Source organism: Pleurodeles waltl, chromosome 5 (assembly GCF_031143425.1).
Source record: "Pleurodeles waltl isolate 20211129_DDA chromosome 5, aPleWal1.hap1.20221129, whole genome shotgun sequence".
Classification (NCBI taxonomy): domain Eukaryota; kingdom Metazoa; phylum Chordata; class Amphibia; order Caudata; family Salamandridae; genus Pleurodeles; species Pleurodeles waltl.
In genome coordinates, this window is record NC_090444.1 from 626,200,448 (window position 1) to 626,219,504 (window position 19,057).

At 42.4% G+C, this 19,057-nt stretch overlaps 1 protein-coding gene across 1 annotated transcript in view; it reads right to left on the reverse strand.

Moving 5' to 3' along the window:
- The window catches only part of SFT2D1 (SFT2 domain containing 1), a 246,834-nt gene that overhangs the window by 149,117 nt on the left and 78,660 nt on the right, over positions 1-19,057 (reverse strand). Inside the window, exon 2 of the mRNA XM_069234485.1 lies at positions 15,654-15,740. Within this exon, the coding sequence (XP_069090586.1) occupies positions 15,654-15,740 (87 nt within the window). The remainder of the gene's footprint in view (positions 1-15,653; positions 15,741-19,057) is intronic.

Here is a 19,057-nt window from a genome sequence, read left to right on the forward strand (position 1 = left end):
TGGGCCAAGGCTTGGAGAACTCCACGAGTCACAACATCCATCCCTTTTCTTCATGTCAGGGCACTGGTAGTGCTTTTGGACAGAGTTCCACATTCTGGATCACAAGTGAAGGAAAAGCTTACTTAGTGGATGAATTTTGTGAAGCCTTGATGGACTGGGGCTTTTAGAGATTTTCCTATTGCCTGCTCTGTTGTTGGTCTAGGGAGGGTGATGTGTTGTGACCTGTCTTTCCTCCTTCTTGTTCCCCTACTCTTTCACCTTGCCCCTTTTAACTTTCCATAGTGTGTGCTGCAGAATTATTGTGTTTGTTAGATTGTGCTTTGGGTAGGACTCTATAACAGTCAGTTACATCGACAAACACCCTGGTGCATGTTGCTGGTGCAGTCCTCTGTATCTTAGTCTGTATCTGTGGCAGTGGGATAGCGATAGAGATGAAAGAGACACTGAGGTTCTTGATTTTATACAAGTGGTTTTATTTAAAAGTGTATAGGTGTCTTCATCATACAGTCTCTCTCTTTCCTTAGACGTTGCGTATCTACTTGGTTTTCTTTTTCTTCTATGGTCTCCGGCGTCTGAGGATATGACTCTCGGCAGTGGTGATGTCAGGTGGACCGGAAGAAAAAAATGAACAGTAGGTAAGTTGTAAGTCTGGGGATTCCTGGGATGGTGTTAGTAAGGAAGAGGGCGGGGGGGGAAGAAAGAGAAAGAGAAAGAGAAAGAGAAAGAGACAGGCAGTGGGAATGGTGCCCATCGAGGTAGTGATCCAGAACTGGGATAAAGAAAAGGAATGAAATGGCGGATAGGATCCCGTCTCCACTTTCACCCTGGTGAAGTCAAACTTACTTTCTTTATCACATATAAAGTGCCTCCGTGGTTGTGGTTAGTGCTCCCCCCTTTTTGAGTTCCACCTCTCCAACTGTCCCTTGCCAACCTCCCTCTCCTCCCTCTGCTCCCTCTCCACCCTCTTCCCTTCCCACTAGAGTGCTCAACTTTGTTTTGATGCAGGACCGTACCTGCTGAAGCCACGCCCCTCCAGGGACGTGGCGGAATGATTGCTCCTCGGAGTCTCCTTCTCCGTCCTGGTTCTCGTCTCGGGTCTGCAAGGGTCTTGGATCCGTGTTCTCCTCCTCGTTTCGAGGCAGGATGCTTTCCGCGGCGTCTTCCTCCGTGCTCCCGACGTTCGTTGTCGCGTTCGTCTTCCTCTATCCGGCGTCTGTCTCCTCTTCTACACCAACGTGCTGCGCGCGTTGTCCTTCAACTGTTTTCATACCTTTAGAAACCTGGATATCTGGGTTTCTAACAAGCGCAAGTCCTTCGTCCATGGGACCCCCTGGACACTCTGTGTACGGACGCTTCTCCGCACATGTAGCCAGGGCTTCCGATGCCCGGCTATAGTATCTCAGTTGAATACATACCGCATTAATCAATCTGGAGTCAGACTACTTTATGGGAGCAGAGCATAACAAGGACGGGAAAAATATAACTTTTTTCTATGCTTTAATCTCTTGGAGCATAAGGGGAAAATGATTATGTTTTACTATTATAGGGCTTTGCAGGTTACCTCATGCCATCAACACAAAAGAAAACTATCCCCTTTTAAACTTGCGATTCGAGAGCCAGCCCCACTGGCACAAATATGCTAGCAGAAAACATGATTCAATCCAAGGATGCTGACTGGAGATCCTAGCTCACTGGCATCTTCACTGGGGTTAGGACAACAGCTAACTTTAAGAAGAAAACCTCATAAGTGCAAGTTGGAGCTCTCTACACAGGAAGTATAAGTTGATTCTCTATTCACAGGATTACCAGACCCATTCTGGGATCAAGGGGTTTGCTCTTGATGTAACATTATATTGGTGAACCTTAATTAAGAGTGGGAATGATAGGAGTTGAGGGTAAAGGTTTGAGGGAGTGTTTTATGTTGGAGCAGAAGTGGGACAGGATTACAAAAAAAGACACAGCGACTAACAGTGGGATTAACAACAAATAAAGATAGCAGCAAAAAAAAGACAGGGCGAAACAGCAAAAAGAACAAGAGAAACATCAACTGACAGAGAGAGTAGACAGTCACCTAAAGTAGTGACAGACCAAAAAAAAGAACTGATGAAGATGGAAAGAGACAGCGGTATACAACGAAAGGAACAAACAACTTTATTCCTGGTTGCAGATGATATGCTTGGGAACATACACAAGTCTAACGAAAGCATAATACTACTCTATACATTATGGTGCATACCTATTGTGTGACATCATCCAAGATTGGAACCAATAAACATGCTAGGATAGTGTGCAATGAAGACCCAGGCCTAGGGTCACAAAAGGAAGAATGGGACTGGTTATTTCTCGACTGTCTTGGAGGGCAAGTGCACACAAAAAGTCCTAGGCTCCCGGACAGTAAATTTGAGGTTAATATTATCCATAACTTTCAGCTCCATGACCACGTACAATGAAAAGGATTATGCATTCAAAAGAAGGGTACACCAGCACATGATTCACATCAATATCTGAATGAATATGTAGTCTGAGTCAATTAATGAGTGGGTTCGGAAAAACAGTTAAATGGGAGTATAGCTGGAACACATTAATTTTTACGGACTTCAGGGAATTGTATGCCTGTGCACGCATCTGAATGTTCATGAATGCATAGTTTCATTGAGAAGATAACTCAAAAGGAATCTGAAGACTTAAACAGACCATCCGGTGAGTGGAGTTAAAACAGATCCCAAAACCCAAGCAAATAGTGCAACAGTACACATTGCTAGTCAATGTTTGGGAAGCAGAGCCGGGTGAAGAGAATGTATTTTTTTTCTCTACAATGGTTGCGCTTCCACAACTGCCTGACCCACACTATTTACAAATAGATGTTATTTAGCCTTGCAAGATTGATTCTTTTAATTATTTTGACAGATCTTGAGATGTTACTCTGCAAAAAGTCCTAGGAATGAAGGAGCTAAAATGAACAATGCAATACAGTTGAAAGATGAAGGCTTTCAGAAATTAAGTTCTTGCGGTTTGTGACCGTTAAATTCAATGTAGGAGTCTTTGGTAATGCAATCAGAGAGTGCCAATCAAACTTCAGCTACACACAGACTGGGGCCTCCATACAAAACCCTAACTGCTGGGGTGAGAAAGGGGTTGTGCAGCAGGGGGTGACCTGCCACTGACTTGGTCGACTAAGACCTTCTGTCCTCATCAGCTCCAAGTTCTGCCGCAGTCTCCGAATCAGCACACCTATACCTGGTGACAGTGGTGGCATATTGCTGGAGGCTCTAGGCAGATCTGGGTCCCCTCAAGAACATTTCCCCACCCCTACTGTCTAAGGCAAGACAGACGATTGGCCACCACTGCTGCATGTTCACCAGTTGCACAAGAGCTCCTCCAGCCACTACTTTGGGCAGACAAGGGCAGCACCTCCCCCCTCCCTTCAATCAGGAGACACAGGTGAGGAGATAGTCATCATCTTGATCCTGGCCTTGGTGTCCCTGTGAAGCAGATAGCAGCATGTTGCCGGTCTCCTTTCCTGCCATGCTGCAGGACCCACATCCCCTTCACTGGGACTCTGATCTCTTTGTGGGAGCCGATCTGCACCTCTGTGTTGCCCCGCAGAGGGGACAGGAATGGCCTGTGCTGACTAAACCTGCACAGGTCCACATGGGGGCCTACCTCACACACTTGGTCTTCACAACATTTCTCTTACTTGCCGACCCCCCTCATCAGTAGCAAACATGATGAAGGGCAAATTTTAGAGGGAGAGCTCAGTGGTGGATCTCTGGAGCAGACCGACCTCAGGAGATGGAGGTGGTCACCATGATGAGGCACCACAACATGACAGGGCCACCCAACTCCCCATAACACAGGACTACATTGAACATTTCCTTGGAGAAATCCACTCGGAAATTCCCTCAGTCAAATTTGACTTTAGAACCTGTGCACATGCACTGCACAAAGATGCCACATATTTGAGGCAGAGGTTGGAGGACTTGGAACGTTAATCTGATGCCTGTGTGGAGGACAGGAGATGCTCTGGTGCAGAGCGCAAGCACTGGAAAACAGCAAGCAGACCTACAGTTAAGCAGGAAAACCTAGAAAATAGAAGCAGATGCAACAACATATGGATCTGCGGAATCCTGCGTGGTGCAGAATGTCCTTCACCAGGAGCTTACCCCAGGCGATCAGGTGCAACCCTGATTCCCAACCCTTGAAATAATCTCAGTTGCTGCCATTAAGACGCACTGTGCTCTGGATATCCTCATAAGGGAGAAATCAATAAAATAGCGGGCCGACTTGGTCTACAAAAGGTGCAAATATACAGCTGTTTCAAGACCTCTCCCATATCTCTGAGGAAACTAAGAGACTTTTGCTTTATCACAGACTTCTTATATAAACACCAAGTACCTTACCAATATGGACCCTCCTTGAGCCTTGTTTTCACTTGGAAGGACAAACCCTTTCTAAGACTCCTAGCAGAGGCACAATCCATACTGGACCTGGATTTCATTGTGGGAAATGGTGACCCTATCCACTCCCAAACAACTGGAAGGAACTACGCCCCGAGTGGCACACAATTGAAGGCTGCTCAGAATACGTAAACCATGGACAGAAACCCAGCTGGGGCTAATCCAAACATGATTCACCACCTCCAAAATATGAGAAGCGAACTGCCGCAGTGGGACGGCCTGGATTCTGTTATATGCAAGGCCAGGGATACATAAACCCTGCCATTCAGAAAATTGTCTTGAGAGGACCCTTTGGGAGGGGCTGAGGGGGAGGCCGACTACCTTCTCTCCACCTGTACTAGTAGGCTATGTGGTCAAACACTGATCTGCCTGCTCCCTACCGGATATCCTAGTTCCTTGACCATGTCCAAACCTTTGCAACCCTATAAGGAGAGGGTAGTGCCTCATTTTGGAATTAAGTATTTTCTCTTTCATTGCAACCATGTATGGTTTGGCCCGGTTGGCCCTTTTTTCTTCTTTGTGTTGATAACTGTGCCTTTCTTTTCTTTACGAGGGAGCAGAAAGGGGGAGGATGGGCTTCTTCCCTTTCTTGCATGTAGCACCGTAAACTGTCTACAATCCTTCGCAGTTGACCACACTTCTGCCTAAATGGGGGGATACTGACACTTGTACCTTGTTATCTTTAAATGTGTGAGGGCTTAAGTCGCCCAATAAGTGCCAGCAGATCAGGAGATATGTGCTGCAACACAACCCTGAGATTCTTTCACTACAAGGGACACACTTATTGAAACAAGACCACCCTGCATGAAACATCCCTACTACCCACACCAATTTTCGCCTTCGGTTCTCAGCAAACCTGCCAGAGTTGCCATACTATGCAAACCTGACACTGGTTCCCTCCCCTTATCGGTGATTAGGGACAAAGAGAGCAGGTTCTAGACACTCACTCTCCAGTGGAGTAGCTCACCACTGACTCTACTGAACCTGTATGCCCTAATGTCGCATTAGACTCCTTCCTCAGGAGAGTACTGAGGGAACAGCTGGGTAAGGCGCAAAGGGATATAGTAATAGTGGGACTTCAACCTAGTCTGGGACACTCATATGGATATGAGCAAAAACTCATACTAGGGGATGGGTGCAATGTCTGCCCTATTAGAGAAAAAAAAAAATCAGAGCTAGGGTTAGTGGGTGTGTGACATGAACCCGAAAAAAAAACCCATCTTATTACTCCCAAGTGCACGCGTCATACTCCCACATAAATTACTTCTTTACCATCCATGTGCTCCAGCCTCCAATAGCTGCTGCCTCCATTTCGGATATTTCCATATTGGACCATACACATATGGTACCGTAATGATGAAGCTCATCTCCCACACACTAATTCTAACTGAAAAGAAATTCTCAGCGATATGGCGCTCTCTCCTGGATTGTATGTCTAGATCAAAAAATGTCTGCGCCTCCTCACCTAGATTGCATGCACTGTAGCTCTTTGAGTAATGATGGGGTGTGATGCTGTGAGAATCTTCTCTCTTGAATATCACCTATGGCAACACCTTGGATGAAATGGGTGAGCCTGACCTCAAAGCGCCCTGACTCCCCATTCAGACTCCCCCCCGCCTACTCCGTGACTACCCTTTGTTGGGAATTGGTTGGGAATGGGTGGAGGGGTCTCTTACTTTTGATTTCCAGTTTTTTGTTGATGTATTCTACTTTTTCTAGGACGTTTACATATAAGGCAGTATGTAGCAGGAGTAAATGGTGTAAAATGAACACAGTTTCAATTCCTTCACACCCTTCTTGGCTACACATGTACAGCTCCCTATGTCACCATGCATGACTGCGTATATCCTCATTGTGCATCCAAGCTATCTGTAATGATGTCTTGCATGTTGGAAAACTTTCCCAATCTTTTTGGCTGCTCTGTTCACACAAAACATTCCATCTTTGAGCAATTAAGAAAAAGTCAGCTCTGTCATCATCTTACCAACTACATGGGAGAAACGTGGACATAATCATGTGGAATGGTGTGATGGTTTTGGAGATGGCACAGAGCTTGATGCCACAGAGGCTGTAGCTGATACATGGACACCTTCTTAGTTTTAGCAAAAGGTGATGCCAGTGGTAATGTGGAGAATGCCAAGGTTGTTAACAAGCAAAGCAAACAGACTGGACTTGCACAGGAGCAGAGTTACAGCTGGTACCATTGAGTCAGGTGGCATCAGAGGGACAGCTGAAGCATTGGACCGTAGAGCAAAATATGCAGGCTTAGGGTGTAGTTTAATGATAGTCATCTTTCCTCTTTAAAACAAAAAAAAAATGCTTCTAAGAGTCCCTAAAGGAGAAAATCATGCCCTAAATAGCTTCAGTTTATGTTACATGTGGATAAGCTCAGCAGTGCAGAACCAGACCTGTGCTTACTTAACGAGAATGAGGATGTAAATTTTCTTGTGGTGTAGATTGCACTGGGATTCCTCCATAATAGGTCAGTTCTGCAAGAAACCATGTCTTGTATAAGGCCATAAAAACTGGCACATTGAGGTGTCGGAAGCAACCAAGCTAAACATGCTCACCTCCTCCTCAGCACACATGCAACAGAAATTCTTTCATAGATATCTGTGTGAGGATTTAATAAGTATAACAGCATGAAAAACGTCACAACAAATCTCTTGATTTTCAAGAAAAAACAAATCTATATGTGCTCCACATCATATAGTCTGTAAACCGTGGAAAACAAGAAGCTGACAACATGCCCTTTATGTACCTTCTACATCTTAATTGTGTATTATGTCAGGCAGATATTTGGCTGTTGCAGTGTGAGCATCTCCTTGTGCCAGTAAGAAGGTATTACTGAAAACCTCTGGATGCTGTCAGCAGCTATGAAGGAGGTTCAAATTTAGGAACCTTGGAAAATAGATTTCCATTAGAAAGTGTAGTCTGCCATGGTTAAAATTGAAAAAGAAGAAGTTACTTATCTTTGGCAGTGCTTTTTCTGATGGATACAGTGTCTACCTGTGGATTCCTCACCTTTTGAATATTACCAATGCACCAGCAATCAATGAAAATCTTTTCTTTCTAGCTCTCCACACCGACAAGGACATCACAATATCACAGCTCTGAACGCGACTCAGTCTGACATCATCGGAGCCATAAGAAGACCTCGCCAGCGTGCTGATGTCAGTCTCACCCACTTTTTTTTTTTTACCGTGCCTTTGAGGCAAACTGTTAAACACCAATATCACAAGCACAACATGTGCTGCAATCACACACACACACACACGCACACACACACTATATGTAACTCATAACACCTCTTGGTATATCCAAACAGGGAGCCGGGTGGTACCATGAGGAATCCACAGGTAGATACTGTATCTATCAGAAAAAGTGTTACTGAAGGTAAGTAAATTGTTCTTCGGATGGATTTATCTACCTGTGGATTCCTCACCTTTTTAATAGAATCCAAAAGCAGTCCCACTCTTGGAGGTGGGTGCCTGTCTGTTTATACCAAAAATTCCTGCAGCACTAAACGGGCAAAACGACCGTCCCTCCTCACTTCTGAGTCTAAGCAGTAATGTTTTGCAAAAGTATGGAGGGAACCCCAAGTTGCTGCCTTGCAAATGTCAACAACAGGTTCACCTCTCGCCAACGCAGAACTGGCAGAATTAGCTCTGGTCGAATGAGCTCTAATGCCCTCAGGAGGATCCTTCTTTGCTAGCGAATAACATTTTTATGCAAAGAATGACCCACAGTGACAGTGTTCTTTTGTGGACGGCTTTGCCCTTCATCTTGCCCATGTAGCCAATGAAGAGCTCATCATCCTTCCTGAAGTCATCTGTCCTGTCCACATAGAAGCTCAGTGCTCTCTTTGGATCCAGACGATGCAGCCTTTCCACCAACTTCGAAGGATGGGGAGGAGCGTAAAAGGATGGAAGGGTAACAGATTGTCCTAGATGAAAAGGTGTCCCTACCTTAGGTAGGAAACCCGCCCTCGTTCTCAAAACCACTTTATTAGCATGGAAGATAGTAAAAGGGGCTTTCACACTTAGAGCTTAAATCTCGCTAACACACCTAGCTGACGTAATAGCTATTAGAAAAACAGCTTTGAACGTAAGAAGTCTCAACGGGCAACTATGAAATGGTTCACACAGTGAACCCATCAAGTATGTTAAGACTAAATCTAAATCCCACTAAGGCATTATAAAATGGAGTGGGGGAAAACATATTAGTCAAACCTTTAAGAAACCTTAACTCTATAGGGAACTTAAACAAAGAGGGTTGATCAGGTGAACAAATGAAAGCCGACAGTGCAGAAAGGTAACCCTTCACTGTCGCAATTGTGCAACCTACCTGTGCTAACGAAAGAGCAAATTGCATTATACAAATGGGCCTTTAAAGATCAATGTGTCTCTCCTCACACCATTTAACACATTTTGAACATCTGCCCTCATAGACAGCCTTGGTGGAGTGTTGCCTGGCAGATAATATAACCTCCACCACTTCAGGGGGGAGAGAATAGGAATTCAGGTTGCCCCGTTCAGGCATGTAGGTGTAGGCGCTGGATGTGGGGGTGTAGATCCTGCTTCTGCAACTGTGAGAAGAGGTCTCTCTGAGAGGGAGAAGGAGGGGGGGGGGGGACAGTGAGTTGGAGGAGGTCTGTGTACCATACTCTTCTTGGCCAATCTGGGGCTATCAGTATGACTTGTCCCGGTCTTGGCGAATCTTACTCAGAACCCGAGGTATCAAGGGTATGGGAGGAAACGCGTAAAGCAGCCGGTTGCTCCAGCTCAGCTGAAATGCGTTCCCCAATGCTCCCCGCATTGGATACTGGAAGCTGCAGAACGACGGCAAGTGCACGTTCTCGCGTGTGGCAAACAGGTCTATCTGAGGAGTCCCTCACAACTGGAAGACCTGAAGAACTACCTCCGGTGGAGACACCACTCATGGTTGGCTGACAAGTGCTGGCTAAGATTGTCCGCACGTATGTTGAGAACTCCTGCCAAATGGCTTGCTACTATGCAAATCTGATGGTCGTGAGCCCAGGACCAGAGTCGCAGAGCCTCTCTGGAGAGAAGGTACAACCCTACTCCTCCCTGTTTGTTGATGTACCACATCACAGTAGTGTTGTCTGTCAAGACTTGTACCAAGTGACCGCAAATTGATGTAAGGAAGGCCTTGAGAGCCAGACCTGTCGCCCGTAACGCCAACAGACTGCTGTGAAACATCTTTTCTACTTGAAACTAAAGACTTATGATCTCTCGATCCCCCAGATGTGCACCCCACCCTAGAGTGGAAACATCCGTTATGACTGCAGTCACCAGAGGTGAAAGACATAACGGCCTTCCTTGGGATAGGTTGCCGTCTACACTCCACCATTGAAGATCCGCTGCAGTGTCTCTGGAGGCTGCTACTGACTCCTTGAGATCTCCTTTGTGAAACCACTGCTTGTGGAGGTACCACTGGGGAGCCCTCATGTGCCAATGTGCATGAGTGACCAGCAGAATACAAGAAACAAACCGACTGACCAGGCATAGGACCTTTAGGAATGGAACAACCGCTCCATCCGAATCATTGGAATCATAGCCTGTATGTCCCGAATCCTCTGAGGAGGAGAGAAGGCATGATTCAATGTTGTGTCCAGTACAGCCCCTATGAACAGCAGACACTGAGAGGGCTCCAGGTGAGATTTGGACATGTTCAACAAAAAGCCCAGGATGAACAACAACTGGGTTGTCACCTGCAGATGGTGCAGCACTAACTCTGGGGACTTGGCTTTGATCAGCCAATCATCCAGGTAAGGGAATACCAAATTTCCCTTCCTAATGAGATGTGCTGCAACCACTGCCATCACCTTTGTGAAGACTCGAGGTGCGGAAGTAAGACCAAAAGGAAGGACCACAAACTGGTAGGGCTGTGACCCCACCATGAAATGGAGATACTTCCTGTGCGACTTAAGAATGGGGATGTGAAAATACACATCCTGCAGGTCGGTAGAAACCATCCAGTCTTCCTGGCCCAGCGCAAGAAGCACCTGTGCCAGCATTTAGAATTTTTTCCTGTTTGAGGAACCAATTCAAAACCCTCAGGTCCAGAAGGGGTCTCAACCAACCATCTTTCTTGGGGATCAGGAAAGATCTTAAGTAACATCCCTGACCTCTTTCCTGCTCCGGACCAAACTCCACTGCATCCTTTAACAGCAGATTATGAACCTCCTGCTGAAGCAACAGAAGGTGCTCTTCTGAGCAAAATTATTGTTGGGGAGGTGGAAACTCTCAAAAGGGAAGAGCATACCTATTTTCCACAACGCTCAGTACCAACAAGTTTGATTTGATCAACTCCCACTCTTGAAGAAAACGTATAAACCTTCACCTTACTGGCAACACCTGCTGCTGAAAGGGGAGAGAACTAGGGCTGCTTTGCTGACAGGTTCCCAGCGGAGGATGGAGAGGGGGAAGAAGAAGGCTTTTGGGTGGCACCACGTGATCTAAGTCTTCCATGACCTCTGTATGACCTGTAGAGGGGGTTGACAGGTTGTTGACCCTGGACCTGCTGCCTCCCTCAAAAGGAGGAGCTATGGCCAAACCCTCTAAACCTACAGAGGGTCAGTCACCGACACATGACCCCTGCACTCCCTGTAAAACTGAAAGCCAGATTTCTTCAGCTGAGACATTGCAGCAATAAAAATATCTCCCTAAAAACAGCTGCAACCCAACGGAGAGGTAGGAAAAAAACTGTTAGCGTCAAAGGCGTGGAAAAACTGGGTACTGACGTCAGCAAGCTGGCGAGGACTTCTTATGGCTCAGATGACGTCAGACGAAGTCGCATGCAAAGCCGTGAAATTGTGACTTCCTTGTCGACATGGAGAGCTAGAAAGAAAATTCCATCAAATGCTGGCGCTTTGGGAAGAATCAAAATGGTGAGGAATCCACAGGTAGCTGTATTCATCAGAAATATCCAGCACTTGTGCACTGCAAGATAAATAATAAGGGAGCAGTACTAATATATAAACCAAGACATGCCCAAAAGGAGGAAGACTTATATTTTTATATGCAAGAACATTTCTATTTCATCCCTCCTCATCAACAGTCTACTACCTTGCATCGCACCTACTTTACTACCTTTCTCCATTTTTCTATACATACATACCCCTTACAAGTAACAGCAAAATACACAGACCACAGAAAATAACAAAATTTACTTTACCTCGAAAGCACACCCCGCATAAACTACTCCAAGATATAATCATTAATTACTAAACTTAATAGGGATTATTCTACATAGCTTCTCAGACATATGTCATATTCCTTAAACAAACTGTCTATCACAACATTGATCCCTGACTAGCAAAAATATGAATGTGTCCAGCTCTGGTCACAGATGTTCTCAAATGTCTTTCATGACAAACATCAAATATTTTATACTTTTCGTATCTGGATAAAACCAATTTGCAATGTCTAATTCGTCTAACACTTTAAAGTAAGCTTTTACCTCACCCAGAACATTCTGTTCTTTTGGCCTACCATTCACTTAATACTTCCAAACCATATATACTGAAGATTTTCTTCCTCAATAACTCCGACACCGCCAGCCTTACCAACACCACCAACATTCAATAAAATAACTCACATCCCCGCACCTATTCCCCATTAGTGCTATTTTTTTCCACAAGTAACCTGGACGTGGAATCAGCATGTATATTTGTAGTCTCATATTGAAAAGTGGTTTACCTCAATGTTTTAACAAGATGCTCTTAGTCGGTCCTTAAGCCAAATTTCATATCCCCAGATACAAGTCCTGTCATGTTCAGAACCCCACACACATATGCAAAAAGTTTCTTTTTCAATAACAGAGTAGTTACATTCTGTCACTTTCAACTGCCTGGACCCATAAAACACTACCCATTCCTCATTATCACTGTGTTGCATTAAAACTGCCCCTAATACAGTTACTTGTATCCACTTCTGCAATGCATATTTTTCCAACTATACACATTGATGTTGTGCACTGGCTATTTCTGCTCTGAGCAATTTGAATGCTTCAGCATGGGCATCCTCCCAAGCAAAAATGGCATGTTCCTTCAGTAGTGTTGTAAATGGCTATGTGTCTTTACCAAACTCATTAATAAATGTAGAACAGAATTCAGTTAGACCCAACAAACAACTGTTTTTTCTTTAGACTTGGGAACAGGGGCACTCAAGATGATTTTAAGGTGGAAGTTATTTTGCTTAACACCCAGCTTACTAATGCAATGTCCAAGATATTTAGTTTTAGTGAAAAGCCCTTCTCAGCTAGTATTTCTAACACATTCTCCAAGGCACAGGCTTGTTCCTTCTGATTGAACACCAAGATAACATCCTAGACAGCTGCAACCCCCACAATACCATTAGAGTATCTTTCATAACACACTGCCACACAAGCAAGGCTAAAAGGCATTCTACAATATTGAAACAAGGCCTCTGAAGTGACAAATACAATTCAATACTATGGGCTGTCATCCAATAGCACTTGGTGGCATACACTGGCGAAGTATGATGTCAAAAATAGAGATACTACAGGAACACCAGATACCATCTGATTTGGTAAAGCAAGACAGTCAGCACAACAGGATAGAAATCACCACTACAGGTAGTCTTTATTACTCTTCTAGTTTTATTAGTCCTCTTTTACATACCATTCAGGAATTCCTTTGGCTTTGTTCTGTGGTTAAGAGGCACATTCCTCAAATAATATCTTATCAGATAAGCATTTTAATTCAAAATTATCCAGTACTTGAACGCTTAAAACTCCACACGCTTTCACTGAAATCGGTTTTGTATTTGTTCTCAACTTTCGATGCAAATGCCTCTGAAATCGATTAATTTCCTACATTTGAAAACTGGTGACTCACATCTCTATGTTTAATATAAGAAGGAAGAGGGGTGCAATTTAATCCCCGTCGCCTCCAGGTGCAACCAATCAAATAAAGACTGACCATATTCAGCTACATAAAATGTGCCTCTGGTGTGCCTACCACTGAAGTACAAATGAGCCAAAAAGTACCCCCAACGAATTGATTTTATACCCAGTATAGTTTGCTGGACTTGCAGTATGCAATCTCTCAACTACATCTTTCTTTAGATTGGTGTACTAAGCACAAGAGTTCACTGCTACTATGACCTCCTCCAATAAACACTGATTTCACAAGAGGGCACGCATTTCTTTAATTAGGAATATCCTCTATGCTTAGAACAATAGTAGTGTTCTATTCCCAAGAACCTCATAGACTGTTTTTTATTCTGTGAATGTGTCACTTTTTTTAGTTCAATGCTTCAAACGTTTGGAACAGGAATTGTCAATCGCAGGACACCGACTGAAATTCCCTAAACTGAATAACTGATAAATGTGGCAATGTAATTCATAGCTTACTTACTTTATTCTTTGCTTTTGAGGACTCTTTCTGTTTGTGTTCATTGTGTTTCTTACTTAGTAAATTACCTTCATGTATGGAGTTGCCATAATTTCCGGCACAGATAGTCTCACCTGTTCTATTGCCTTACCAATATTGATAGTTACATTAAGAGAACGATCTACAGTTACCTACTCTTTCTTACAACTGGTCTTCATGAGAATCTGGCCACATAGAACATACTCATAGCTGATATGTTCAAATTCACAAGTTGCCAAATGCGATTTTAAAGCTGCGACATAATTCTTAAATCGATTCATCATTTTCCTTGCCTCCTTGAATAAATGTATTCTATCCATAATGATATTCAACTTTTTTCCCTAAAACAATTCCATATCTTTTTGGTGGCACACTGAAAGACATCTAAAGGACTACGCCTTTTCAAAGTAGGCAGATTCTTGAACTCTTTCAACCTAAATCCACCCACTGTTTCAATAGAGAAGGGAGAAAAGAGAAGAGAGACAGTTTCAACTGCCTCGACATAACACAAAAATACTGATTCCAATCCAAGGGTGGCTCCATCTGGAGATGAAAAAAATATTACATCGTAATACTGTTTAATTAATAAATTAAAACAGGAGCAATAGTCACCCTTGTCCACTGGTTTCAATAAATTTAAACAAAAACAATAAAAGTGCTCACCATTCTAAATGAATTCCATGAATATAGTAAAAATTAGTTTATACAATAAAATCACCATAACTGTAACCCCACCTGGAACAATGACACATTGCTTCACAGTAACTTGTAGTAAAAACATGTGAACATCAACTGTTGAGCCATAAATGCTACAATTTATTGAGTATCCAACAGCTGTTGATTCCTATGAACTGTGCCTACAGCTGACAGCAGATAAGTCATTCATTGACACTGAATCACGCACACAGGACCTTACACTTGAGCTGCAATGTCTGAAGTCAATAAGCCAAGAACTGTCACCACTAAAATGGTGCTATGCTTACATGGGCTAAGATGACAATATGCAGATCGGTATTTCACTGCTCGAATTTAGATATATAGAACAGCGCCTATTGATATCACTCAATAGAGTACAGAAGTCAGATTTGAAGTTTAGTGGTGTGCATGCACTGCTAATTAAAAGTAGCAAACAGATTCTGCCTGAAAATATCACACAACATCAAGTCTTACTTTGAGGCCGCTAAATAAAATGCCAAGTGCTGTGATAGTCACCACTAACCCTGAAGAAATCTGTGCTCCTCCATGCTATATACACAAACTTCCTTGAGATTCCAGTCCTTCCACTTGCTGTCAGTGTTACACTGGAAAGAGGCTCTGCAGACGAAGTAGGCTCAACATCAAATGTATTATTTATTTCAGAAATTGGTTCTTAACGGAAGCCTTTCCCACTGCAGCTTTCAGGTCCCACCTCCAGACTGTTGCTTCATTGTTCCTAAACACATTCCCTATTCTACCTCTCTTCATTCCACCCTTTTGCATCAAACCCACACAATAACACTTCCCATCTCTTTATGTTTCATAGAATTTATGTGCTACTTTTGTTTATAAATTCTGACATGGTGAAGGGTAATATTAAAATATACGGTCTGGTCTAGTTAAGACAGGAGTTATGCAATTGCAAAAAAAGGTTATTTAATGCAACTTTTACTACATATAATTCAGCAAGTGTCTAAAATAGGTACAACTAACAAATGTTATATCCATGTATTCATTGTTTTCTCATTATAATCAACAGTATACTTTTTAACGTCCGTAGAAAAATAAAATATACTTACAAGAAAAGAACATGCAATTCCAGCTACAAAACATATGGCAAACCACTTCACCCTAGTGCCAAAACTAAGTGACGTTGAATCCACAATCTAAAAAGAACAAAAAAGATCACAAATAATGAAAGAAGACAAGAGGCACAATACACCGAAAATTTGTAAGCAGATTTTAACATTATACACCACATTTTTGGACATGGATATCTAGTAAAAATGTCTTCTCAAATAAGTGTGCTTTCCACTTTCACTGTTCCATCCACTAGACAAGTGTGACGATTACCTAAAGACCCAACAAGTCACCCAAGGGCATTTACAATTGTGGCATGCAGAGTTACATATGCAAATACACAAATATTGAAATATATAAAGCAGTAATATAGCACACAACACATACATTCAATAAAGGGGTTTGCCTTTCTTACCTTCTGAATTTCTGTGGTTTATCCTTTTGGTAAGCATGAAGTAAATAGCAAAACAGTGACTTAAAATGCATTCAGTACTATGTGTTTTTCACAACACTTGCTAGAGATAAACATTTTATAACAGGAAGACAAACTAAAAGAGCATAGTTTGAGTGTTTTAAAGAGAACAAGTGTCCCCACTCTAAAAATTAAACATCATGGCATAGACGTTATATATTTAATAGACTACACGGTGGTAAGAGAAATATGTGGGTTTATCGCAATGATGGGGAGGGGGCATGAGAGAATCAATCTAAGTAGGGCAGGCACACATGGAGTTATCTATAGCATTTCACTCTTATGCTCAGTCCTTCCATGATCATCTTCACCTTTATTGAGCAACACAACTCACTATACGCCTACTCTCTTTCCAGTTTATCATACTAGTTTTTGGAAATGTTCTCCGAGAGCCTATTGGGTATACATGAATACACAAAAAAGAAAAATTCACACAGAAGCAACCCCAACATCTTTCCATTCTTTCTTTATTCGGTTTGATAATTACAACCGTAAGACAAGTAAATACATATCAAATAATTATCAAAACAGATTAAAAGTCACATATTTATAAAAAACTTAAAATACATCCAAAATCTTTTCCCCATATGAAATTCAGTAGATAAAACCTATAAATAAGATTGAAAGGGATTTACACTATTCCGCCAAGTTATGGCTCCCTTTCAAAAGGACCCTACCTCCAGGCACACCAACACATCAGAGACCATGTGCAGTCACAAATAGGCTGGGAGGTGCTGTACAAAGCCCCTTTCCTTCAGCAGGGGGGAGTAGAAATTGACGCCTAAATGGAGCATAAAAGTCACAAAACAAAGAAAAATGGATCAAAGACTGTAAGGACACTCCATCACAGGGACAGATTTGTATAGAATTTGGGTCAAACTGTCCCAGCGGGAAGCACAAATTGCTTCTGATTACCCCTAACCGAAATCGCGAGATGAGTGTCTTTTCCCAAACATTTTCTATCACCAAGAGGTACATCTCTGGACCCACCACAGTTTTTAAAATTTGAAAGTCCCTCACCAATTTTTTTCCTTAGTTCCTCTGCCTCCCTCTTGGCTTCTAAAATACTGAGAAAATTCTCCTTTGCCCAGTGCTTATCAGAACGTATTAAACACTCTGGCGCATTGAACATACCTGGGCGGCCAAGGGACATAGCAGCTTGTCTTATTCTATTTATTGAGAAAAAAAAACCTGGAATAAGACTCAAAAACACCAACAAAATCTCAACATATTTTATTTCTTAAAATGTATATCTGTATAGTGTTTTTTTTAATTTCCAGGCAGGTAAGGAGAGGAAGAGCTTTCAAAGAAAAAAATTGTACAAGTCCTGAATATAAAGGCAAACAGATACTTTTTGCTGAAGATCTATTTTCTGTAACTAACAAATTATAACATCTTTGTACGTAATCTCAAAACTCTAAACCTCAACGGCTTCCAAATGCAAAATCTCTAAGTTTCCCATTGGGTTCCTCAATAAAGTTTATTCCACACATTAAGAATGTGGCTAAAAGTGATCACTTTTTCCTTCACACTGGCAAATTAGTAGGAGAAAGCATACACATAATCAAATAAAAACAGAGATTCATGCCTTAAGGATCTCTCATTTGGACTTTGACAACTATTTTAGTGGGGGTTCGCAACCACATCTTCAACCATTAAAAGCCATACTATATTTCTGAGTCAAGCTAGTTAAATCGTTGGGGACATTTGACCACTTTTTTCCATTTTATGAGAATTATGCTGGCTGTGTCTAAGAGCAGGGCTATTCTTCAAACTTTGTTGCATGGCTTACAATGCTGTAAATTCCAATAATCTATTTCTTCTCCATTACTCATTTTAGGAGTACAAACAAATCTTCATGGCAGAAATGACCTCAGAATTTAAATTCTGAAATTCAAAACCTCCTTTTCCAGAACAGATCTGTCTCTGGAGCTTCAATATTAGCATGGAGATCACAGCTAATAAATGTCAGAACCCAACCTACCTTCCTCCCAGCATGCCTTTTGCTAGACTAAACCTTATCTACAGCAAGCCCAGACACTCCTGGCTCTCCTCTCTCACTCTTGTTTCCCTTCACCTCCCGTCTAATCCTATCCTATCGACATTCCTCTTCTCAACCACCTAGCAAATGTTAATGAATAGGTCTCCCTATAGAAGCTTAAATGTTCTTTTACATTCTTGTGTATAAGGTGTTAACTGTTTAGATTACTTTCCTATAAACTACCTCTTCCCGTTAGCTGAAATGTCAGCTTGGATCCCATTATCCTACTCAGAATCCCACATATTATCACAGCACAACATACAAATGTATTTATTATTTAGTATCCATATATCATCCACTAATACCTGTGGGCAATGAGACATAACACATTAAAGCCAGGAGAAACACATTTGCTACAGTAAGCAACATTAGAATGAAGCAATACTTTTGTCGGAAGTCCAAAATTGATTTTTGCTAAGAGCAAGATTGAGATATGAAGCGGGTGTGGGTATGTGAATTAGCTGAGATGAAACCCAACATAAATGTGAAATTGCCACATTGCAGTTCATGAAATTAGTAGGTGGTAATGTGGGATTCTGACAGAGGGGGGTAGAGGGAGAAAAAACACATTGCAATTACTTCCCAGTATAAAACATGCAGCACAAAAGGATGCTTCTGCTGACTAAATGCACAGAGATTTGTCTTTCATCAGAAAATAACAGCCTGCATTAAGGTAGTGATGCACTTTTCAGATAGTTATGGGACTCAGGGGGAAACGGTTTACCATGACTGACAAAACTGCAAGCCTTTTTGGTGAAGGGCATAGGAAACCCAAAGTGAAAGATAGAAGATGGCCAGAAGTTATTGCTGTGGATTCTTTTTTTCACGTCTTAAATTCCCAGGCTTTTGATCCACTCATTTTAACGGATCTGTCATTTATCCAGACTGCT